The sequence below is a fragment of the Cylas formicarius genome, unplaced genomic scaffold (assembly GCF_029955315.1).
Source record: "Cylas formicarius isolate icCylForm1 unplaced genomic scaffold, icCylForm1.1 PGA_scaffold_12__32_contigs__length_19106922, whole genome shotgun sequence".
Lineage (NCBI taxonomy): Eukaryota > Metazoa > Arthropoda > Insecta > Coleoptera > Brentidae > Cylas > Cylas formicarius.
This window is the reverse complement of record NW_026844225.1, coordinates 5,968,609-5,996,335: the sequence shown is the minus strand read 5'-3', so window position 1 is coordinate 5,996,335 and position 27,727 is coordinate 5,968,609. Positions and strand designations below refer to the sequence as shown.

General features: G+C 32.8%; 1 protein-coding gene across 1 annotated transcript in view; it reads left to right on the top strand.

Annotated features, from left to right (window-relative positions):
- LOC132695763 (uncharacterized) overlaps positions 1–27,727 on the top strand; it is a 124,569-nt gene that overhangs the window by 41,031 nt on the left and 55,811 nt on the right. The window contains exon 2 of the mRNA XM_060660220.1: positions 20,907–21,124. Coding sequence (XP_060516203.1) covers positions 20,907–21,124 — 218 coding nt within the window. The remainder of the gene's footprint in view (positions 1–20,906; positions 21,125–27,727) is intronic.

The following is a 27,727-nucleotide window of genomic DNA, read 5'->3' as shown; positions in this document are numbered from 1 at the left end:
GAAACTCGTTCGTGAAACACCAAACAATTTAGGTAAGTGAACAACAAGAAAATATTGCATGTCAAAATCAAACGGCGAAAAGAAAAATGAGGGAAGAATATTTGCAAGTTTCCAGCTCGCGTTTTCAGGGTTGACATCTGCTGAGCCTCCCCGCTCCCCAAGCCGCGCGTTTTCAAAATTTCATGCACATCTTCCAAAGTAGCCACTTATAAGCGATTAAACTTAGGAATTATGAAACTTTATTTTTCAGTTACTTCTATTCAAGCGCGAATCGCGAAAGAAAAGGCAAATTTCAATTGAAGGCGTCGCGCATTCCGCATTAGTTTTCCATCATTTTAAACGATTTGACTTTTAAAATATTCAAATGGGGTGGAAATTTCGGCCACTGGGAAATGATTTGTTGCCTGAAAAACTGTTTGTTTTGCGATTAATTAGTCAGCGACTGAACCAAAAAAACAAATTAGACGGCGTTATAGAAAAACCAAGGATCGAATTCCGGTTCCAACGAACGAATTTGATATTGCTTCAATATTTAAAATCAAAAATGGATCAATATGCATTTATTAAAAATATATTGGCATTAAATAATTTCCAAATATTTTTTAAATGTTGTTTTGTTGCTAAATAGACGTTAACTCAAAATATTAACGATAAATATGAAAACAGAGGGCTGCATGGTAGACCAATATCCGATAATAATTGTAATACTTTTCCAATAACGCTAATGGTTTAAGGTTCTAATTTTTGAGTCCCTGAGAGGTCCAACGCAGGAACATATTATACCAGGAGAAAAAGAAGAAACATTGGTTTCATCATGCGTAAAAAAATCTCCCGAAGGCGACGGTTGTAACCTATATATTTGTATCTGGAAGTATAATCTTCAAAAGGCCCAACTGGCGATAAATAAGTTTCATTGTTCTGAAATATTTGTGTAAATATCTACACAAAGCTTTGTGTCCATTTGTCACTTCGTTTCTTGTTTCACGGGTAGTAAATCATCAAGGCGTTCGTTTTGTTATTTTGGCGAATGTAAATGAACCAGGCAAAAACAAAGAACCTTTGAAATAGGTCATAAAGACGGGCATAAGATCGTTGGACGTAAACCACATTTAAAAACGGCACTAGGAACGAATTTGCAGGAGCTTCGCCTAGCGATATTTTCTTTATCACGCGACCTGTTTGCAGCGATGTGAAGCTGGAGAAGAGTCGTGGGAATATTGTTAAAATAAGACCCAAGTACAGAGCGGGTCGGTAATTACATAAATTAGATTAATAGAGTAGAACAATTAAATGATACAATTTTTATACCAAAAATTGTTCATTTGAATTTTTACCAATTACTGCCATTGTCGTTAAGGTAAAACTTAAACCTTGACTTATTATTTCCTTCTGCTACACCAACTGGAATGGATTTTTAGTCTCGGGTTCGTATTCCAAGTCCATTTCGATCCCCTTAGCCCTTTAGCTATCCAGATTACAGTATTGTCCCCTAAAACAAGAACATATCCCGATAACTTCGATAGTGAAACAATATAAACTTTGGAAGTGCTTGTTGAACTTCTAAATGTCAACATTTGGTACACAATTCGAATCAGTAAAGAAAACTAATCACATTTCGATTAAACCCAGTAAAAAGCATCGTATATCACAAGCTTATTTCGTACTGAAATTCCAAAAGTGCAATTTTAATCACTGCGTGGGTACTTGAATATATCCGGCAATCCCGTTCAAATACGGCATTAAAAATAGTAATTTAAAGAGAGACCGAAAAAAGAATGTGTATCGCGAGACCAATATATTACACAAGTTTTAAAAAGCTCGAATATTGCTCGACTGTTTTTGACAGCTTTTTTGCAATTATATTTGAGGCTAGCGCATTATCTTGTTCGATGTTATAAATCAAGCTTAAAAACATGGGGTCTGTTTATTGTGTGTCACATTTTTATAATTCTGATTTCCCTTTGTTCCGCTGATTTATGATGGACATATTTATCTTTTCCAAAACTGTTATTGATTTAAACGACATCACTTACTCCCTTGGGGCTGGATGCTTTCTTCGCTTTTTATATATAAGTGCGAAAGGTTTTTAAAAGCTTATTATAGTATCCTATTTAAATCCGAAATAAATTAACCGCGCGGACCTCTGAAGTGATGTACAGTTTTAATTTCCTTTAGCATTTAACCAAAACGCGCGTGAAATATTTCCAAACTTCTCCCCCGAACTATAATATTCCTTTTATCTTCCTTGCGAAACAAATAAATTAATTAGCTGCATTCTCATAAATACCGGCAACGAACACGCAAACAACCAGTAATCTTGAATTGCCAGTAGAAATGTTTAAAGTTCCGCGGAGCTAAAGAGATTTCAGCTATTTATGTGGGTATTTACTATTTGGAACGGTGTTTCTGTATCAGAATTCTGCCGAGATTTGTTTAAACTATGGCTCTAGTCTGATGGGACCCCGAATATCCATTAACGACTAAAAAATAAAAAACAAACCTGACTATGCATTTAAGCGAACGTCTTTTAAAACGGAGTTTTGGTTAGTTTGAACGACTTACCGATACAATCCAAGAGCAGTGATTACAAAACGCATCTCTTAGTACGATGTTTTAAGCAATGCCAAGGCTTATGAAAATGTCACATATCATCGCTACGGGAAATATAAACAAAGATTCCCATTAAAATTTCGCTGAAATAATATTTGGATTTAGAGAAATTCATTTTCTTTTTGCCCGAAACATCATATGTTTAACTTAATGTTCCCTCGAGCGGGTTTTAAAGTTTGAAGAGTTCTGCAGTAATGATTTAGAACGGCGACTGTTAGATTTCAGAACTTTGAACGTTAAATTTGCGTTTTTATTACGTGTGTGTATGCAAATCCAGCAAGCATAATATTTCGGCGCATATTTACTGTGGACTACAGATGCCTGCAATAACATAATTTGCATTAATTCGTGACACTCCCTTGCCTTTTACCCCACTGAGACCGTGTAGATGTAAAAGGACAAGCATGACGGCACCGACCTAATATAAATTTAGGATTTACTTGAGATAGTATAAAGTAAGAGGATTGAGCAGATAACTTCTTTCGGTCATTTAATAAGGGTGCACTTTCGGAGATTTTGCCACTTTATTTCTATGAGGGAGGATTTTATTTTTAATAGAAAACTAAATTTCGGATAGCGCTTCAGTTGCGAATTAATTTTCGGTGTTGATTTAGGTGGACAATGTTGCCTTAATATCTTTTATTCTCTAAGCAAAGTTATTATTAAGCTTTCCATCAGTGTACCTCTGAAACAACCTTCCATGATTTTTACTTTTAAATATAATGTATATATTTCCTGCTCAATCAATCCACTCTATAACGTAATTCAGAATTTATATTTTATTTTCGATTGTCTGTGTCGAGACTGTGATTAATTGCAATATAAAATCTTATTTTTTACAATGACAATAACGTGCTTTTAATAGGAAAGATCATGTCAAGAATGATTAGAAGAAATTTGATTTGATATGTCTATGAGACAATGTATAAGATACTATATGATATACTGTGGCATTGACTAAAAATTTAAATCACGTTCAAAATATATAAAAATAAAAAAAAAATTCGCCGTTGACAAATAAATAAAAACACACTTTAATTTTCCTTTATTTTATTTATAGCACACTTTCTCGAATCAGATTTAAAAAGTGCATCGCAAGACCAAGTATATGTGAGGTATCTCTATCTAATACAATCATCAAATACATTATCACACATCACATATTTGATGGAAAAAATTACAACCCGGAGTACTGCTCATAATAGTTATACACGTCGCAACAATGTTTATGAGATGTCAAAAATGCACAAAGCTATGTCTCAGAATTCATTTTCTTATGTGTCTGCTAAGTTGCTAAAGCGATACCCCGAGATGCTCGGGGTACTTTTGTTAAATTTAGATTAATTTTTGTTTTTGCCTGTTTCAACATCATTACCCTTCTCCCACATTTATCATTGTTAGCTCATTTATTTATTTATTTATGAAATTTGTTGTAAAATTTGCCTTATTATAAATTGATTCATGGATTTTTTTAAATGCTCGGTTAACAGGTCAGATGCCCTTCGAAGAGTGAAAAATAAAGGCGTTTTGATTTATTTATTTTATTTTATATAGCATTTATAAACATTATCGGTTAATCATTTTTTAATGAGTTAATGAGTGTAATGAATTAACAAGTTCATGAGACATTTTCTCTTGTGATCGAAGTGTGGATTTGTATATACCATAGTGCACTTTGTCGATTTAATGCTATGGTAATTAGACTGAACTTATTTAAATGAATTAAATAAAAGGCATTTTTACATGTTTTATAAAAGCGAGCCACCAACATTATAAAGTTATAATTAAAAAAGGAATATTCATTTTGTGAAGTGTATCACATAAATAATAACTGTTGTTAATTTTGTGCGTATATTTGAAGTGGTATATATTGGTGATATTGGTGTATTGGTTCCATCAATATGATACGTTTTTCTTATCTAAAGGGATAATTTATTTCAAGATGACAGCTGCACCTTTGTAGAGTTTTGCAATTTCTTTTCGAATATTGTTGTATTAAAAGAATGCTTTTGTTTGCCTTTTAAAACTGTTAATTAGGATTGACTTGTACAGTTTTTTCCTAAAGAGTGCTACGAGAGATTCTCATACCTCCAGAACAGTAACCAAGGAAACTTCACTTATATGTCTCTTTACTTGGTGTAATTAAACTATTAATACACTACATTATAAAGTGATATTAACCTTTCATTGAAGACTACTGTTGATATTTCTTTCAAAACAAGCGCATAAAACAAACGCACATGTCGATATTTAGCAAGTGGCCACGTCAGTATGGAGCGCACACGAGAGTTCACGTTATTGCATGAATTTATTTTCCTATTGGTCTAAAAAATCGAGAACTTACGAGAATTGCCGAACGTGTATTGTTTTGGTTCACGCTGATTTAATTTATAAAAATATGGTATATTAGAAGTTTACCCTATTACAAAATTAAGGCAGTTTAAGTGAATTGAAACTTGAATTTTGACATGAAGCAGTTGAATCTTTTAAACAAAATGGTAAAACATAAACGTATAATAAATATTTAAAGTATATTAATTATTAATATTATTTGTTGATATACATTCATTTAATTCACCAAAACCGGAGACAAACCAAAAATGTGATTGAATGCACATTTATTTATTGAAAATGGTTGCGCCAGTGTTGTTTGGGAGTTTTAAATTGCTTTAAACTAAAGTTAAAATAATTTATACCGGAGTTTATAATTTCTAACAAAATAAATTTTTGATAGACCAGCATTTTCTTTCATTGGTGTACGAAGTAAATATGGAGAGCAAATGAGTTGGTAGACTCACCATTATAGGTTGATATATACTTAGAGAATGTTTTTAAAAAGGTTTTTGAGAACGTGAATGAAATTCTCATCAACAATAATATATACATGATACAGGAACACTAGAAGACGTGGTTTAGAAATAAACATAAAAAAACAAAATTCATGGTTATAAAAAAGGTACGAAAAGGTTGGAAATGAACAGAGACTTCGGTTTTATACATACAAATACTTGGGCACAATAATCACCGATGACTGGAGACAAGACAATGAAATTAAGTGCCGCATTGAACATGCCAGAAATGTCTGAGAAAATGAAACCATTTCCCTGTAATCGTAGCTGTAACGTCGAACTCAGAAAGCGTATTCTCAAGTGCTACGTATTTCCGGTGATTTTATATGGTATGGACGCTAACAGAAACCATTGTCCAAAAGAATTATTGCCTTTACGATGTGGGCATATCGCCGCATGTTACTAATATTGTGGACTGACAAGATAAATACTCAAACAACTTCTTTAAATAATTAAAAAAAATTCTTTGGACATACATATTATGCGCGAAAACAAATACGAATTATTACAACTGATAATTCAAAGGAAAATTAGCAGCCCTGAACGTAGAAGAGATTCCTGATTGAACATCGTCTGAAAACCTGAGTTATTGCAAACAGCAATTTTTAAGTTAAAAAAGCATTATTACTTTCAATTTTTCAAAGAAACTTCAGTTTCAGTCAAGCTCTGAAGAATCCAACGGCATGATTGGCGAAACGTCAGAAATTTAGACTCAGCAAAAACCAACGCAGGAGGAATCCAGAAGCTTTGTAAAAAGCAAAATATTATCTATTATCTATATCTACAATGTGGTCATTTTAGTATGCATATTGCATCCTTATTTCAAAAAATTGGGCAATATGTTATTAAGAAAATTTGTTTAGAAGTTAATCGTTAGTATCAAAACAGCGCCTACTAAGATAAAAAAGTTGTTCGAATAATAATAATAATTTCCTTACTTTTTTTAAATAATTTTAAATACTGTCCCAAATTTTTGTTCCAATTTCATCTCGTTTGTAAAATACACTACGAATTTAATTTTTTTAACGAAACACAAATTTTGTGTTTGTTGCAAAGATATTTAATAACACTTAAACATTTTATTAAAACTCTTTTTAAGTAGCCAAAACATTGCTAATTATAATATACATATTAAGAAATCGTCATTATTAATTAAATTTCATAAAATCTTTGAACTAAACAATTATGACAGCCTGATAGCATTGATTGTTATTGTCAAATAATAATTACTTGATTATTAAGAAATTTTATGTCAAGTGCCTCCTCCAAGACAGTTGACATTATTTGAGAAAGCAGAGTTAGTTTTAATATGTGGAGATAATTATAAATCCGTGCGTGAAGCAGCAGATATCTTCAATGGACGACATTCAGATAAACAAATTCACTATTAAATTGTTGGACGGATTTTGATTCATTTTTAAATAGAGTGTAAACAAAAAAGGAATGAGCGGCTCCAAACTGTATGTAATGAAGGAAATCAACTAAAAGCACTTCAGGCAGATGTTGAAAACTCTAGAAGATCCACCCAAAAAAGATTTTCAGAAAAAATAAATATCATGCCTATAAAGCAAAATTTATTTGCACGTTTCAAGAAGTAGACTATGATTTACGGTACGATTTCTGCATGTGGATTCAAGGACGTAATTGCCATAAACATATTCTTTTTGGAGAAGAATCCACGGCCTCAAGCTAAGGGTGTTCTGTCTTCCCAAAATTGTAATTGGTAGTCCGATGAATTTCGTTATTAACAATAAAAGCCCATGTTACACTGATAAAAATACCCAATTTCGGATAAAACAATGATTCTTTTGGTCTTTTTTCTCTTGTTACAAAAAAAAATGGCGTTGGTTCGAATATTTTTCTTTTGATTGAAAATCGTTGTTTTTATAATAATTTTGTGGTTCTTTAACTATAAATGGTAACATCATTGACTTTGCCTGTATAGACTGTCTTGCCAAAAATTACAGGTTTTTGATAGGTCTTACGGCTTTCGGTAGAGATACTTAACAACCACATAAATCCTCTCGGTACGTGGCGTTTAGCCATATGATGAAAATAAAATATTTACAGGTAAGTAAATGCCTTGATTTAAGAATGTATTATAATTTAAAATATTAAACCGGATTACATTATTGAGAAACTATACAAAACAATATTAGTTTCTCTATGAATTTCATTATTTAAAAACAAGAGACAACCTAAAGTAAAGTGTCGGTGCATTTGTATTGTTTTTATTCATGTTAAATAATAATGAATAAATGAGAATCAAAATCTTTTTTCTACTTCTAATAATTCGATCCATCATAATTCAGAAATTTCCTTTTTTATTTTACCTTCATTATGAAGCATCTAAATTCAAAAACTACCAAGGTTTAGAAAAAAAATCTTATATCTACATTACAAAGTCTCTCATAGTATTAATTTTGTGAGTCTTTTGAAAGAAAATTCTACGTTCTGATAATAAAATTAAGATAACTAACTAATTAAAAATTTGAACAGCAAGATGATTTTCAATAATTCCATTGGAAGCATTACGGCTTTTTTATAACAAAAAGCTTTAGAGGAATATAATCAAACAAACAAAAGCCTAATAGTTAAACTGAGGCGAACAATTTTTATTTTTTAGAACAGAATATAGATGGACCAGATATTCTGGTATATCTGTCAGAAGATGAAATAAATGATCAATGCCAAAATATTTGAGACAAAATCAAATTGCAAAAACTCATACTCCTTGAATACTCGACCTACTTGAATAAGGAAATAAAGTTACGAAAATAAAGTACCTATTATAATAAAAATTATACCATATAAGTTAATCTCATCGTTTGTCGTATTCTTGTTTGTACATTTTATTAAAACAAGTTTGTATTCCTAAATATTAACATTTTTTATTTGGAAATTTATCTCAACAAACTATTGAGATGTATATTGCCCAAAATGCTATTTTAAATATATTATCAATATTGCAGTGTATAATACCTTTTATTCTATTTATTTTACAATAGTTTTGCCAGTCCATTTTGTGCTGGATATATGTGTTATTTTTCAAATATATGTAACTATATTTTGATTGAAAATTTGTTTTATTTAAGGGCCTAAATTTCCTTCCATGAAAGAATATTTGAATTTTAATTTTTAACTAAATTTCAAACAACGCAAAATGATTTTAGGAAAAAATCTTAGGCAATTTGTCTTAAGAGCGCATAGATATCGACGCAACTATTTCCTAGTGTTATTAATAAGCAAAAAGCATAAAATTTGTTTTTCTCAAAAAAAAAAAATAAAATCGGTCAAAAAATTGCTAAATTCATTCAATTGATATGAATGAATAATTTGCGACAGTATTAAAAATTATTGAAAAAAACAGGAAATTATTCATATTTTTCAACTTGTATGCTGTTTGAGTTGCAAATATTTTAAGTGCACCTAATGCGATTATGGAACATGCAACAACTTTTGTATATGTTTCACACTGAACTGACCACACTGTATATATATTTTTCTTTTAAAGAAATCCAAGCAATTGTTCAACTTTGTTTAATTATTTTGAAGCCCGCGATAGATACCGGGCAACCGTATTCTACCTGAGCGTCGCGTCTGCTATTTAATGCATAATGCGAACTCGTGTGTGGGCGTCCACTTTTATCCCATAAAAGTACGTCATATTTTTTCACAAAGAACGGGAAGAGTCGAAATTGAAATCGAGTTAATTAAGCTTTTCTGATAAAGCATCAAGCATTATTCCGGTTACAAAGGAACCACGAACTTTAGCGATTGTTGGCCCGTTTCTTTCATATATCAAGTTGATGGTAACACAGTTCCAAGGTATTTTTGTTCAGTTCGATGCGGTTTATATTCCGCAATATAGTAAGAACCTGTGTAAATATAAAGGAAGCCATGAAATTTATATATCTGCAGTTATTTGAAACGTGTAGCATTTAATCATCGGTCGATATGTTTAATATATGTATAAAGCGAAATTTCGGGATGTGGTTATTCCATTGTAAGACATATTGATAGAATTCCTTATTACGCCTTAACGGAGCTGCCAGACAATTGACGAAGGAATTTCTAATTCCAAACTCTGGAAATAACCGTTCAATTGGGATGGCTTGCAATTCGGCACTATCGCGTTGAAATACAGGTAAATCCTCATTCTTTTTGCCTTTTCTTTTTTAATACTAGTTGAAAAACTGATCATGGCTATGCTGTTTATTTACAGCTATTTCCGTTTTCCGTCGCCATCTCTTTCCGCGTAGCTCGTAAAAATTCGATTTTCGCAAAGTGAATAGACAGTTTAAAGTAATGGATGAAGAAATTTGAAAGTTTGGTTTACACGTTAAGGATCGATGGGGGCAAAAAAGGTTAATATTTTAAACGACTCCGGCGTCAACTCCTAGCTTGGCAGATAAAGAGCATCGCTATAAAAACGACAGAATAATGCATGAGTATAACTTCGCTAACTTCATTGTAAGTCGTTAGTTTCCGTGAAACACTCCCGTTGTTTTTCATCCCGTAAATAGATTTTGGAAAGCGCAAAAATCGATGCGATTTTTTTTGGTTACACCTCCAACATATTCGCGTCTCAGTTTTTCTTCCTCGGTTAGCGCTAACAAACTTATTGTGTCGCATTGTCACGCGAACTGCGAAATATTAATAATAATTCATATATGCTGAACAACGCATTTTTCATTTTGGGGATTTAATATTTTTTCCCCTACCCGGCAAATGTCCCTGTACCAACTTTTCGTACTCCCGCCCATTTAATTCGACGAAAAAGTTTCGCGAAGAGAGAAAACTTTGCTCGAAAAGTATATTTGAACGACGTAAATAAAAGCGCCGTATATACCTGTAACCGAAAAATATTTATGGTATTTTTCTTTCAGAACAAACGTTCGAAGAATTGATGTGAAATTACAGTCTAGTTTTAAACTAATTTAATTGTTTTTCCCTATTTTCAATAGGGAAAAATATTGACAAGCCTCTGTTACGATTGAAGGAAACTATTTTTTCAATGCAGGCGTATGTAAGCTACATCGGTTAAAAAGCAAAATAAAAGCTGACGGTAGAAGTAAGTTTCAAGCGCAAGTGTAAGTTATAATTCAATAGAAACGTTAGAGCTATAAATATTTACAAATGTAAGAAAAAAAAACAATTCCGCAACTCGAAAACTGAATACACAACTAGCATTAAAGTTAAGCAAACGCCCACAAGTATATTTCTTTAAAGTTTAGAGCTTAAACGCAACTTTAAAAGTATTTGCATACATATAGATAATTCCATTTTGGAGTACGAGGATCTAGTGCCTTTTTCCGGGAGACTAACGGAAAATTTCACACGAAATTAAGTTTCATGGTTTTATTTACCACTTCGATACTCGAATGCTCGCGTAACGCAGTTTAAAATTGCAACAGAAAAATAGCGTTCAGACTGCGACGCTGACGTTGTGAAATTCGACTTATTGAGAAAAATTAAGCCAAAATTAATTTGTTTTGCATCGTGAGCGGCCCGGTAAAAATCCAATTGGTAAAATAAACGGCACCTATTAAATAAAAGTTCTAAAATTTGGAAGAATTTTCTAACTTACGAGTTAAAAGCGCGGTAAACTAACGTTTCATACGAGTTTTAGCACGTCATAAAATCTAGTCTTTATCGTCCTTTTTCGACTACATCTATCGGATCGCTATAAAGTTACCCTCAATAGAAAAGAAGAATAGAATAAAGACGTCTTTAGCCGTCCCGAAGAAAAATATATAGATCCGACTTTAGACGCTATCGAATTTTTCCTTCCAAAAATATTCGCATCATTTGTAATAAAAGTTCGCATTTTGAATCGTAAAATACGCGTTTTTCGACGGACAGAACATGGCGAAGACACGGGAAATCGTATTACCTTCGTGCATATTGTCCGCTCTTCAAGTTTCGAAAATTTTTACGAAGAAGCAATTCTTTCTTATTACGAAACAATTTGAAAGTTTGCGCCTAAAGTGTTCGTAGCCTTATTTAAAGAGAATTTGTTTCATAATAGCCACTTAAATATTTTCTTGAAGGTGGTAGACAATGATTCAGTAGAAATACTAAGAGATTGTGGAATTTGATACATCTGCCCGAAATGTTGTGTAAACAAAAAATAAAGAAAAAGCATTTAAAAACGAAAAAATTATACCCAGAAAAAAATTACATTAACAAATATTTATTTGGAGCTGTCTTATTTCCTGCTTGTATCAAATAAATGTATATATTTTAATATTTTCAATAATTTTTTTGATTTTTTTTTGTATTTTTATTTATGGAAAATATTAATTTATTTGAACCAAGTAAAAAAAATATTGGATTTGCCTAATTCAATATAACAAAAAATCGCTTTTTTGATTTAAATTCATTGCTTAAAAGCAAATAAAACGCGGCGCGTTAGGTTTTTGGGAGAATTGGATGAAAATATCAATATATTTGATTAAATGTGGCGTAGGTCATTTGTCGCATATATTTCAGGGTAAGTACTTGTAAAATTTAAATATTTTGGTAGTTACCCAGTTAAATATAATATGATTTATGTAGTAATGTATGTATGTAACATTGTGAGGCCTAAAGGAAGTGAATTGCATATTAGCTTCTAGTTTTTCGGCTTAATATGTCGTCTTCAACTGGGTCTTGAAGTTAAAATTTGTATGTTTTTTTTTGTAATTTACCCTTTTGTTAGTTTTATCTCCTATTAATCAGTTTTTTAATAGTTTAGTTTTTAACTCTGCTCAGTTTTTGCTTAAATCAGTAAAAACAAAATAAAATTAGGTAATAGTAATAATAATAATAATAAATAGTGTAAGTGAGTACCTATTACAATAATTATTCAAAATTAAATTACACACGCATTTAGCAGCATTAAACTTGTTGCATCAAAAAGACAAGCTTCCAACAAAAAAAAAAGTACCTTCAAAATCTATGCATATTACATATTTTATTATTTTGAAATATTTTGTTAATGTTTCAGCTTATTAATAAAGAATTATTTATTAGGCATTTACTAGTACTTTTGAACACATTACTCATTCCATAAGATATTACAAATTAATCTAATGTACATTGTTATAAATGCTATTCACATGTTTTAACATTAGATTGCTATTATTACGGATTTGGAAACTATAAAATACCGACATTTTTAGGTATAAGTGTACATGGACTAAGCAAATTCAGATATACGAGCAACCAACTCATTTGTTTATAGTAAATACTGAAATCCGCGGTCCAAATAAAAAAATCGAAAGTAAATTCAATGTGTTTCGTCCAAGTAACAGCAGTTATTTCTATCAAATTATAGAGTATTTATCAGAAATATTTGATCTATTGCATCGACTAGTTAGTTAATAAAACATTAAAAAAAATTGTATATTTTTAAATAAAGGAACAATAAACACGTATTTCACTTAAATAATATTTGTGAGATTTCAAAAAACATATTTAATTGGATAAATATTTAATTGGATAAATATTTATTTGGATAAATATTTATTTGATACAAATAATTTCAATATAAATAATTGAAATACATTTTTCCAAAATTTCAATTAAATATTTGTTTCGCCATTATGAAACAAAAATTGTTGAAAAAATAATTCCAATTTTTGCTTTAGTTTTTAGTTTGCGTTTTTTAAATTGCATTTACTATTCCCTAAATTTCAATTTGAAAAGTTTAAACCCACTAATTTATTTATATTAAATAATGAAATCCTCGGTCCGAATAAAAAAATGGAAAGTAAGCTAAATGTCTTTCATTTAAATAAACGCAGTAATTTAAATTAAATTATACCGTATTTATCACTAATATTTGAACTATTGTAAACAATTCATCTACATTTTTCCAAAATTTAAAAAATAATTTTGTTTTTGGTATAATATTAGTGTTCCATTCTAAATTCAAATGTTAACAGCAGCAGTGAAAAGCGGTTTATATTTCCACAGTAAATTGGGACATTTTTCAGGTGCAATCGGGATCACTCTTTATTGTTTAATTTGCAAATTGCGTGTTGCATCAATGATAATTTATCGGTATACGGTAATGATTGATATAATTAACTAAAAGTGTTTGGTCGGCGATTTAATTCATTACAGTAATGGCGCAATCATTTTTATAATCGACCTAGTTGTGGTCCTGCATAATCTTGGTTCGTCATAGCAAAATTTTAAAATTCAATTGAAAATACAAAACGCAATTATCAGCGTCTATCGTGTTAGTTAATATTTATGAAACGTAGAACACACACTTGCAAAACGTTTAATAATATTCCAGTTCTCGACAAACCGACACACTCATGGTATGTGACCTGTGTACAACATGTGTGGTTTACACACTCCCTAGCATGCATAATGTTATATTATTTGCAAGACGCTAGGAAATGCATGCTAAGATGTTCCTTAAAAAATAGTTTTCGCCATTTTAAAAAACAAACTTGGTATCATTTTTGGTCCATCGGACACACAAAATACATCCTACCAACACGCATTAAATTTTTGATACGCAGTTTGCCGATAATAATTATTCTAATTGTTTATATTTATGACGGAATTATATAGATACTTATTCAATGTTATGGGGCATAAAAATCGAATTATTCGCGTTTCCTGGAATAAAATGGCGATATATATATACCAATTTATACAAAATTGAATTAATAGAAACATAATATTAACAGAATGTTATTTAGTTGCCGTACAACTAAAATCAATTTTAGGCCCCATTTTTGTAATTCAACCAGGAAGATTTTGCATGGAGGCCTGTATAAAAGTTAATTCATCCAATAAGCGTGAATTAGACAGCCGTTGGGCATTGAACGGTTGCTTAGCTTAGTTAAAACATACGGGCATCTTTCGTTTCGATATCTCTCCTTCCCCGAATATTTTTTGAAACAAAATCTGATGTAGCGCGACGGAATAAATGAAATGCGAGAAAAAAAAAGAAAACCCAGGAACGATGGATGACGATCCCATCGGACCTGTAGTAAGTCGAGTATAAGTATGACGGTAAACCCTTAAACGATGATCCAACCTTTTTTGTATCATTTTTCTACGCAAATTTGATCCCCGTACGGGGGCATTTTCTTCTCTATCCAGAACCGTGCAATTTTATTTTCTTTTGTTGAATTGACAGTTTGTTATTCAACCCGTGCAATTTTCTTGTCCCTAAGTTGTATTGACAAGGGACTATTTCTATTATAAAAGTTGTTTAGTGAAGTTTCCCGTAACATGGAAAACGACCTCTAAAGGCTCTCCCCCATTTATTTTTCTCACACAATGTATGGTAAATGTTTACGATTATGGAAACCTGTTTGGATTTTTAACCCCTTGCGGTGGTTACTGAGGATATTATTGAGGTCCAGGCTAGCAGACTAGAGAGAGTTTTTGTATTGCTTGATTACTCCAATGCGTTCGATACGATTGACCACCTTATTATCCAATCTTAGGTATTATGGGTTTGAGAATGGATCATAAAATCTTGTCAAATTTTATTTTTGGGAAAAGTCACAGTCCAGTAAGGTGCGTTCTCGGGTGCTCCAAGGCTCTATAGTTGGTCCTGTATTTTTGTTATCTACACTTCAGAGCTTCTTAAGGCTAACTCAGGCTACGTGCAAGCTTTTAGCTTTATTATCAGTTTCCGTGGACTGATTAGTGATTTAATCTGCTAAAGGATCTTTTCGAGCAATAAGCGCTAAAACTGATTGACTCCAAATTCAAATGAAAGAAATCAAGCGAAGAAGAAGAAGAAATGAAATTTAAGAATCAGTTTTGACGGCCACAATTTCACATGTAGTGAGACGCCTTTGGTGTCCTGCTAGTTTGCTAGCTTGCCCTTACAAAAGGGGCATATATCCCACTCCAGCAATTTTACTCCAGTCGTCATTTTTTAAGTACCAAAATAAAATGTTAAGTTGTGCGAGGCATTAGTATTCTCTCATTTTAATTATGCAACCTATACCTACGGTCTCTGTCTTTGGCAACCGGAACAATATGAACTCGCATTCATATAACACATGAAATTAATGAAATTCATTGTTTGAACATGTTTCATCGTAGGACTTATCATTTGGGTTGTGTTGTACATAGTTTAGCAGAAAGCTCTTTTCCTACTTGAAAATAAATTTAAACGGTACTCTGAAATTTTTGTCTTCCACGGGCTATTGTAGTGTTTTTTAATACCGAATTGTAAAAAAAGTTTTACTTATAACAGCATGATTTAGTACATTACAATCTTGAAAAATTCAAATCTCTTATCAAAATGTATTTACTTAACAAGAGCCTTATGGCTTATTGCACCGGTGGTACTAACTTAAAAAGTTTTATTTTGAATTCCACTTCTTCTTCGTGTACTTTCAATAACGCTGTTATTGTTTGTCGTTACAAGAAAATCAGCCTTAATTCTTTTTTTTTTTTCGCTTCGTATCGCTATTCGTATAATGGAAATTAATTGCCTCTTATTGCTGATTTTGCCGTAATATTAAGTCGAACTTTAAGTCTAAAGTCTATTGCCTATACCATTTTTACAAATGTCATTCTTTGCAATTTGTTTTTTCTCTGGATGTAGGTGCTTCACAAATATTTCTTGTATCTTCTTTTTTTTTATTATTTAAGTAGTCTAACGTCGAAACTCGTTGCTATGAGTGTATGGTCCAACTAATAACAATACAATAACTGCAATAAAAACTGAAAGTAATTCAGGAGGCATATATAAAATTTGTTTTTATTTATTTATTGGTTTCTGTTATTAGGCACAAATTTGTAATTATATTTATTGTATTGGGAACAGTAGATAATGATTTATAGACTTTACTTTTGGCACATAATTTACCTTATAGATTTTAATTTGTTGCGATAATATTTATTTGCTGCTAAAGTTGTCCCTGTATATATTTATATTTTTCGTACATTTATACTTTGAATATTATGAATAATGTCGTGTATTATTATTATTATTGTTATATTATTATTAAATAGAAAAACGTAGCTTCTTGTGAGTGTTTGCAGATATGTTTTCGGCGAAAGCTCCTTAATAGATTTGAAAGCTGATATAGAAAATCCTCTCCAGTCACTTTTTAACATCAAATACCACTTTTTTGCAGCTGCCTTTTATACATTCATCTTACAAAAATGTTATCTCTGAAAAATGCAAAGCGTTTTCCTTTTGATAAATCGCTTATACGACGGCATCCTTTTACGGAATCCTTCGAATCCTTCCAATCGGGAAGCATCGATAATACGGGAAAAATATATAAATCAATTGTTGTGGTGCCAATTCGGGGTGATTATGAAAAGCATGTGGAAAAAAGGGCGGTTTTGTTCAGATGTCTAAAACGAACACAGGGATTTAACAAAAAGCCAGCTCGAGCCTAGGCACATAAATCGCAACTGAGGCAGGGTACACGTATCCGAACCAAGCACAGGGACTGCATATATTATACCATTTGACAGGAACGTTTCGACTGGTAAACGTCACTGGAAAAGGAGAGATAAGATATACAGGGCGGACCTTGTCCGCTTAACGTTTCCATTGAACAACGAAACATGGTCCGAGCTACTACATCAGTTTTCGTCCGGCCGTTTTGGCCAGATGCGATGCACTCATATAGCATACGCTCCGCCTCTAGTTTATTAAACATTTTATGGCTCGTACGTTTTTATACTAGCCTGGCAGTTAGTACGAGACGGGACCTGTGCCCTAAATTTCTTTACCTGCGGCGGTTTATGAATAATTAACCTCGGTTAAACTAATAAAAATGATCAGTTACTTTTCATCACGTCCAACTTGAATTTGAAAATTTACTAGATAAATAACGCATATAAACATGATATAGGTTTATAAACATGGAGGGAGCGTGTTTATTTAACCCGTTACGCTTTGTTTACCTCGCCAGCATCAATCGCAATAAACAGTTCATTTTAGTAATATTATTTATTGTGCATACATATTACGCGTCTATGGTCGTCAATCGAAACCATTTCGACGATTTTTAACCGAAACCCAACGAGCTCCAAGTAAATGGACATAGAAAGTCCGTGTACTTCTATTTGAGCTATCAATTAGTACGCCAGATTGTGGATCGATAACCTCCGAACATTTAATTCTTAACTGGGCGGAATTGAAAAGAGTTTACTGCGTTTTATTCAACGGTCTAGTGCCTTTTGTTATTTTAGCCGGATAAATAATATTCAGACTGAACAACCTGGCAAATTTGTATACTACATTTTCACCTTAGAATTTATCGATTTCATTTTCCGTTTTCCAGATATTACGGAATTGGAGTTGAAATAGTTAAAAATCTAGTCTAGCTCGTAAGTATCGATATTTCGTTTTTAGACTTAATTAAACAAAGCGACCTGAAACAATTCTAGCGTAGGCCGTCGTATTTAATACAGTGCCGTTTGTAGTCGTATAAAACGGATTAGCTACGTTTAGGTACAAATATTTGCCGGATTTTGACACTGACCGTTGATTTCGCCTACTGTTTCGCGTGTTCCGATGAAATTCATGCGCATTTAATATTCCTGTGCTGTGGGACGTGTAATTTGTCCGGCAAATTTAATACATTTTCTATTACGGCGACTCGTTGTTTGTAAATTGATAACCGTTTAAATAATTAAATTTGAAGTACGCGTCTAAATAATCCACCCGATTAACTGCCGCGTTCCGCTAAATCCACTTGAAAAGCGCCAATTCACATCGGCTGTTCCTCAAGTTGTTTTTCTAATAAACAAATCTTAGATTAATCCTGGCTGGAGATGAACATCGTATACCGGGGTGAACCGTTTATCATTATTTCATTGTAAAAATACTAACGTCCAAACAAGAAAAAAACCAGCAGTGTAGAAACGGCATTTGACAGCTTTACATAATCTACATGGCATAAAATAGTTGCAAAAATGTCTGCAAATGTATTAACAATCGATAAAAATTATTGCATATATAGAGCCAAGAGAATTGTAATAAATATTTTAAAATACACCTATTTAGGTCAATTGTTTTGAATCTCCATGGGAGCCTATACAATATTTTAATAAATAGCACAAAAATAATGAAACAAAATTGCAACAACATTTTATAATAATTAATTTTTGCTATCAAATAAATATTTTTACAAGAAATGGAGAGTATATGTATTTACATTTATTATATTTATGTATATGTTTCAAAAATTTATAAAGCCTCTTTTATCGTGTAACTGAGTCATTGTAAGTGTAAGTTTTTCTTCGAAAATAAAAAATAATAATTACAAAGATAGTTTATTATTTGCAACATTCAACAATCCACAACATACATGAGGTTTGCTGTGAAAGGCCTAACTCTAACGGTTTTAAAAAAATATATATTTCGTTTCTTTGTCCATCTCGACAGTTTTCAGCAACTGTCCAATTGTTTTTGATGAAATTTGTTCTATTCTTAGAAAATAAACGAATTTAAATACATCTTGTAGCAATAGTAAATATTAGGTGCCATTTCTGTAATGCTTTATAAATACATAGAATATCATTATAAAAATTTTTAATTTTTAATTAATTTTTCTTTTAGTTTATTTTTAAAATATCAACACTGAACACTAAAGTAACTCCCCATCTATGGTAAATCAACCCAAAATATATAAGAAAAGTTTTCGGTCGGAGAAATCGATAGATATATTTAGACCTGAAAATGTCACTTCAAATTATTTTGTTTTAATTAAAATTAATTAAATATTAAATTAAATATATCTGGAACCGTAAAACTTAGAAATGCGAAATATTTAAGGGGTAACTCCTTGGGTCAAAGGAAACCATTAGGGAGATATTGCGCTACAGATATGGCGGAAAAATAATATTTTCATCTTTTAACTTGAAAACGGAAATAAACACACACATTTTCTGCATATTTTTTTATTTCTTATAAATAGTGAAAGGGACTGAATTAAACTAAATATAAAGAAAAACTGATGCGACGGCATTTTTTATTAATTTTATTTTTTATTTAAACTTTTGCCTCGTGCAATTTTATCATAGTTACTCATCGTTTATAAATTATATTAATAAAAAATAAAGCAATGTTTTAGATAAAAAAAAGTAGCGGACTGCTGTCGCTTCTTAAGGCGTTTCTTATTATTGCTTTATTAGAAATTGCTCGGGAATTTTATCAAAAATTTATTATCTAATCATTGAATTGTTATATTAATGCATAAGTGGCACTTTATGTACGGATAATTGCGTCTTGTGACTTCGTAAGAAATAATCCAGGCACATTCCAGAGTATCAGGCAGGCATTTTCAACACTTGCTATAAAAATTGTATTCTTGTTTTGCCTATTTTGTTTGTTGTCTTTTTATTTGATTTTAATTAGTTAGGTATTAGAATTAGTTCCAGACATTTTTATTAATACATTATTTTTTAAATGTGATTGTTTATAAAGTAATTAATAAATAATTTATGTTGGTGCAAAATATAACTGTTTCACAGAAACCAATTCAATTATTATTTTGCCGCATGCAATGCTTTATATTCCATTTTATTATTTCTAATAAACCCGTCTATCGAAATTATTTTTTTTTCTAATTCTTAATGCAGGAAGTTCGTTTTTGTAATACCAACAACTCCGTAATATTTTATATTTATTTTCTTTTTTACGATAAAAAATAAAAACATTATTCTTCAGCTATGTTGGTAGCGCGATATCTCCCTGAGGGTTGGCTTTTGGCCCAAGGGTTATATATCAAACTACCCTTTATTTTAAACAAGTTTTAAATTTGCCGCAATTGCTTTGAAACACCTGGTATTCTAATTAAAATAAGAAACTTTTTACTTGACCATAAAAATACAAAGATAACTGTAAACATAAGAGAATCCATACAAATTTTATCTTTAGATTTTTTTGATATTTGTTACAGACATCGAGATGAAGTGTCATCCTATAATAAACTGGCCATCCTATATATCATAACGCATAAACCAAACAATAACAATAAAAAAATTAGATAATAACCACCATACGAGTTTCGTCCCCCTAAAGCGTGCCTGGCTCTTTTGAGGTTTAATTTAATTTTCGTTGAGGATAACGTTTCTTAAGTGTATTGGACATCTCAAGGCTACTTATAGCTGACCCGTACCTTTTTATTTACACATTTCCGCATAAAGGCTCTCGACAATCTTTACTTAGATGTCGGACAACGGGGCTAAAAGGACTTTTTTGCCCAAGGCCAAGCCGGAAGGAGCGGGCGGTTTATCAACACACTCTCAAGTGAGCGAAAACTCATTTTACTCGATTTTTGTTACGCGGCTTAACTATTTTATCTCCCTTTCCTTAAACTGCCATTAAGTTGGGATGCGCGTGCTCTAATTTGATGCGGCTGTGGGTCTACAAGCCCACAGTCCCCGGGATATAATTTAAACAAATCGAGTAATTGAGAAGGTAATACAATTAACGATATGTTTCAGCTCTCCTATCCGGCACTCTAAGGACATATCAAAGGGCCGGCTGCGACAATGACATAGTCACCTTGAGATGCCCTGCAGGAACAAGCATATCCGTCCAAATAGCCCAGTACGGGAAATCCGCCTCTTCTAAAGGCCTTTGTGGATCGAAATCGACATCATCCAGTTTGGTTCCAGACATTCCGGAGCACACGACTTGTCTCTTGCCAAATACTGTCCAGGTCAGTTTCTACCTTTAAAACTTTTATTAGGTGCCCACGTAAAGCGTACGTAGCAGGAATTAATTCTGTAGCGGCCGTTCGGTTTTTATTTTCGGTAGTGGCGTTTAAAATCATCGAACCGCCCCTGGTATCCGAACCTTTGTTTTATTAATGGGTTGTCAATATTTAACTATAGGTGGGAAAGTTTCTTGCTCCACTTTCCTAGTACGAAGCTGTTTACTGGGCGCTTAATAAATAATTTACTACACGAATTCATTATTGAACACTTATCTTATGTTCAAAGAATATGGAGTAAGCAATTCGAACGTCTTTTAGAGTTTCCGAATTTAAATCCTTCCGCTTTTTGCTTGTGATTACAAGTCCGCGTGTTGTTCATCAACTTGAAGTGGAGAACAGCTTTGATCTGTCAGGAATACATTTTCTACTCCACAATGGAATCTTCTTATGTTAGTTCTAAGCATCGCTAAGGAAATATGCAGGACATTTGATTTGAAACCCGAGCACATTATCTAAATATTTAAACTATCAGTGCCAAAGTATTAATAATATGGGCATTAAAAATACAATTTGAAAGAAAAACAAAAGCAAATAATAATTTTGAATAGTCTTAAGTATAATAAAAGGTTTAACTAAATTTCGTTTCTTAATGCGAGGGAGTAATAAAATGGACATTTGCAATGACAGGGATCACTAAACAGGGCGGACATCTTAAACTTTCTATCGTAAAGTTTAGATAAATTGCAATGAGAGTTTCCGCTAAATTTCGTATTTCAGTTTTTAAAACCTAAACACCTCAAGTCGTTCCGAATTTGCATATAATAGAAAGAGTTTGGTGAATGAAAGCGATGTGACGGCGGCGTTACTACAGATGGCTTATTAGAATAATAAATATACTATTTATTTATTTATTTCATAAAATTCGCACAAATTCAATACAAAAATAATATATAATAAAATAAAATATAAAATTTCCTACACGCCCTCAGCAATCGTTGACGAATCCTCTCGGTTAATCGGAAAAAACTCCTCCAAGAGGAATATTGTTTTATTCAGAAATATTTTTTTAATAAGTTCTTTAATTTCCTTTCATTGGTATAAGTCTATTAAGTTTGGCACGTGATTATAACTTTTAATAGGTAGGTACGACTCAACCCATGCCGTGGAACTCGCAAGTTATTAAGTAATCTAGTAATATAACTGTAGCATAATGCAAAATATTTAACGAAATTGCAGTAAGTAGCTTTAGCTCCCTGAAAAGATCTCTACAGAAAAGGGTAGTCTGTTTAAATTTTATTGTAGTTATGATTCTTTTTTGGGCAATGTGCATATAGTCACCAAAAGTGATTGTATACCATACCATACTATTGGTATTGGTATTGGTATTAAAGGGGGGCGCCCTCGCGGGCGTCCAAGCACTTAGGCTACCAGATGGGCCCGTTGTGCCCCCAGGCCGCTCTAGAGGGCGTCCAGAATGCCGCCCCTCCTATAGAAGGTCAGCACTCCTTTAGCCCAATACCGTGCACTGAGTCCGGATCGATCAGGGTCGTTCCGAAGACTCCCAATCTTGCGCATGTCAAGGCAGGGCACTCGGTGAATAGATGATACGGGGTCTCCTCCCCTTCCATGCACCACCTACACTCCGGGTCGTTTCCAATGCCTAGCAAGCAAAGATGCCTCCTAAGCCTGCAATGTCCTGTGTAGGCCCCTGTTAGTACTCTACACTCCCTTCCGATCAGTCTAAGCAGCTCCCTGGTCCGAGGAAGGGCGGGCCCATCCATCATAAGCCTCGCCTGCCTCATTCCCCGTCCGTGCACCAGACAAGTCCATCCCAGGAGCCGACTCTGCCCTCTCTCCAATCTTCCCTTGATGGAAAGAGAAAGGTCAATTTGTCAAAGAAGGTCATTTCGGGGATCATGACGTCACTCGGCATGCCCATGACCCCGCGATCCCCGCGACAGCCCTCTAAAATGTCGTACGGACCCCGATTGAAGGTTCCCTCCCTCCAGAGCCCGCAGCTCGCCAGCCTCACAGCTGTCCTGGCCGCCTCCATCTGCACCCGATCCGCCAGAGAGGGCAGCCCCACCAGAGCCTCTAGGGCCCTTGTGACCATACCATACTATATGATACTATATGATAGTTTGGACTTCACACGTGCATAATAAAAGGATAATATAACCTCCCTGTTTTGAGAATTTCTCAATTTCTACAACATAAAAGGGTACTTATTCACATGGCTTTTCCGTAAAAGGTTAAAATTGAAGTTTATGCCTAAGAATTTTGCTACCTTACTCCGAATAGAACCCCTGTCTGAGGGTATAAAAATACTCGTGTCAGTCCGGTTGTCTATAAAAGAAAAGAATTGGCTCTGTTTTCGTCAGGTTCGAAACTAGGTAGGTTCTCATCACTGAAGATGCGGAACCACTCTGAACCAACTGATAGAAAATATATACAGTAAACAACGAAAATACAGAACAAAGTTATTTCAAGAAAAATACTCACACACGTCCAACATAATTCTTTGCAGTACCATTTTTTAAAATCCACGTCATAGCATAACACCTTTATCTAGTTCATGACTGGATTTTGTTTGTCAGTTTTGAAATCCGCATCTAAAAATGGTAGCGATATAGCTAAGACATACGGATCATTTTTGAATACGTCACTGTACGTGACGTAACTGCACAACTGCTCTGACTGGAGTATAGCAAACTTTAAACCCTATATCAGTAATTTACCTTATTTCGTATCCAATTCTAAATTTTATATATTACTATTATATACTTTTGATTTTAAATATCCCCAGAGAACCATTTTGATGAAACCAAATCTGTCACTCTCGCATAACAGGCTGATTGGAATTTGGAAATGAAACTGCAACAGTAGGAATTAAGTCATTTCGAAGAAGTTGTAAATATCGGGCTCTAGTAAGATTTTGATCGAAGAAATAAGGTCCAATAATTTTTTTATGTAAAATACCTGCATAAACATTTATTTTTTGTTGATTTTGTGTAAGTCTTTCTCTCATCCATCGGGTATTATTTATAATCCAATACCTACAATTTTGTTTATTTACTGTACTATTTAAACAAAACGTGGCTTCATCACTAAACCATATCTGACGATGATTTAAGTGGTATGTTTGCATCATAGTTTCACAAAACTATAGTCTGCGGTCGCGATCATCTTCGTTCAGCTCCAGTAGTAATGTAATCTTGTACAGATGATACTTGTTCTTATACACCAAAAATGTTCGTTGGCTAACATCATTATCTGAAGCTTCTACTCGTACAAAAGATGCACAATGGGGATTATCCTTGACTTCTAATAAAATGTTTAATCTTGTGTTCTCATTTTTTTCTGCTTGAGTTCTCGTATTGTCTCTATATCCAATAAAATTTTCTTTGCTGAAAGAAATAGGGATCTTATGAATGCTACATGAATTACTAATATTATTATATATCATAAAGTTGACTAAGAATTCGAAAATGGATTTTAAAAAATGGTGTTCCATTTAAAAAAGAAACTTGGCATCGACATCTACTTTTTTGACCTACACTGTGTATTTTCTGTCTATTGTAGAAAATGCACAAGAAAAAATTATACTGAACGTGTACGAGCATTTTTCTTGAAATATAATACCTGATTTTTTAATGAATTTGTTCCATATTTTAACCGTTGACTGTATAGTAAGAATAACATGAAAATAGATAAATTGTAATAAATATTATTATTTCAAAATGTAAATTTTAGTCATTAAAAATACTATCTTTATTTCCTCTTGCAAGAGGGTTTCAACGTCCTCCATTTTAAAAGCGGAGTCTCTATTTTTTGTCTTAAAAGTGTTTTTTTTTGAGTTTTTTCTTAACCAAAATTCATTCCTTTCAAAGTTTTCCACAATTTCTTCTTAACCATGGGTGAAGTAAAGTGCATGGTAGATATTTCTTTTTTTAAGTAACACGTGTGTATTATGCTGCAGATGGTAGTCTTTTCATCCTCATTTATTACAGTTTCTGTTTCTTTTCTTCATGTACTTTTTTTTGATCATCCTATGGGGTAGCAAGTCAGTATATTGTTGACTGTCCAACTCCACTTATATTCGTACACATTTCTACTATTTTTGCAACTCCGAATGGTTGAGTTTTAGTGACAAAAAGCTGCCGGAAAGTAACTATAATTCTAATTTTAAACAGCAAAGCACCGGTAGGGTCAATAATGATTTAAAACTTGTTTTCGCTCAACCTTAATAAAATATATATTTTCGTACGTGAGAAAATGATTAATTTTTGCACCAATCCCGGTGCAATAATGGCAGTGCTTTAGGTGGTCTATTTTCTAATAAGTAACAAAAAGAAGGAAAACTATATATAAAACTACGTGACGAAGGATGGTGGTTGTTTATCCTTCGACCAAAGCACGTGAGTTTAATATTTTAAATCCGGAGTAATAAAACCGGAACAGGGTCGATACGCTCGATAAAACAGTATATATCGGTACTTATTTGCCACTGTCACAACGGCCAAACCATTAAACTACTTAAATTTTTAAAATGTTAGCCCTTAGGTTGTTTGTCTTTCTTACAAACTGGAACATATTAGATTGCAACTTATAGGACCCATAAAAATGCAATTTAGAAGGCAGCTGCCCAGTTTCAAATTTAATTTATATACCTCCGGCAAATATGGCTTCATTTTTCACCAAAAATATCGTTCTAATACATTTTGTAATTTCGGCGTTTTTGATAAATCACGTAGGTGTTAAAATAGAAGACGCGCGCATTCAACGAAACAACAGTTCGTACGACTAACTGAAATTCGAATTCCCAGCAAAGCTTAAAACCGAACACACCGTCAAATCCGAATGATATATATATCACATTTTCCGACGACTACGCGTTATAAAAGTTTTGGAAACGAAAGATATTCTATAAGTACGTGAGATTTTTCGCAGAGGGGAACGATTTTATTCCACCCTACCTTCTCTTTTCGTTGTATTTTTAATTATATTATTTTGCAATTCACTTTTTCCCTGTTGTCGTGTTTTGGAAAAAATATTTCCCTCGTACATAAAATTGAGCCATAATATTCCTCCCCTCTGCATTGGATTATGATAAAATTGTCTTACGTAAATATTAGATTAAATAAAACTCAAGTAATAAACAATTAATTACAAACGCCTGGTAAATTAATTAATTGTAGCTCGCTTGGCTACTAGACTTTACACTTGCGTTATTAATTAATTTTCTACTTACTCGCCAGACTTTTCAAAATAAGCCGGAGGAAAATTAATCTTGCGCTGAATGCGAAATAATTTTTTTGCCTTAAAAATTTCCGCGTGACAAAAAAGTCGAGATACGTATCATATACCGAACCGAAAAAAAGGGCAATAAAGAAGGGGCCATTCAAAGTCCTCGCAGCAACCATATTGGGCCGAAATTATTAAAACTCCCACTCGTATACAGCTTTCGAGTCAGATTTTCCGTTTAAAAAGTTAATTTCTATATTCTTTATTGCTTTATAAATCGCAACAGCCTAATCCTAGAAAGGATTAGATGTATATTGCCTCCTTTTTTTCAGTTCGCGTCCGATAAAAAAGAAAATATTTTCCCCGTATTCCTTTCGGTAAAACCACGACCCTTCATCCCAAGCTTAGCATATTTTTTCTTCAACGGGAAACAGTGTGAATTCGTTTTTATAAAGACGCATAATTTGCTTTTGTAAAAGGGTTATTAAGGGACTAACCCCGATTTTAGAAATTATAATTAGTACGACGGAAAGCTACCTAAAAAATTACTCCCTCGGTAGCTGTCAATTTGGGCACCGCAAAAGAAAAACAAGGAGAAATGTCGTTTTTAATAATAATCGATTTATAACCGTGAGGTCGCAAAGTTTTCGAAGTAATTGTAACAGAAATCTAATACGGATTAAATTGTCCCATTTAAAGTTGATAAAATATATATTGGATGACTTCCATTTCCCGTACAATGTGTGAACCAAGTTTTTAATACGAGAGATCCGAATTTCCTCGTTTAATCTGTCGAGGCAAAACTAGCCGAATCCAGAAAGCAGGGAAAAGGTAATCTCATTTGACCTTCGTATCCCTTGATACCTATTATGCCTTAGATTCGTTCAAAATAAACAATGAAACAAAATGATGAAACGCGAGGTCTTGGGGTATAACTAATTTTACGATGTCATTAGCAGTTTGCCGTTCCGTTTTTTTTTCTCCTTGACTTTGTTCTGATACATTAATTGTTAAAAACGTCACCTTTTGTTTCGGCCCGATAAATCTCAACTGCCGTAAAATGGTTTTCCTCGATTCTTAAAACACGCCATTTACTTTTCATCCGTGGCAGCCATGTGGACTATTGATTGTTTACGGCGTTTACTTTCCAAGGTGCTAATTGGGCCCTAAAATCATAAAACCTGCCACTTCGCGTAGTGATATAGTAAAAATGACACTTTGATGCTTCTTCATTGTCGCAGAAATTGATATACAAGAGTTAAAGTGTCGCCGAATATAGTCACCACACTTTATCAAACCATCTCGTTCGTGTTAAAATCAAAGTTTCCAGAACTTTAACTAGTTAAATTTCTGTGTGATGTA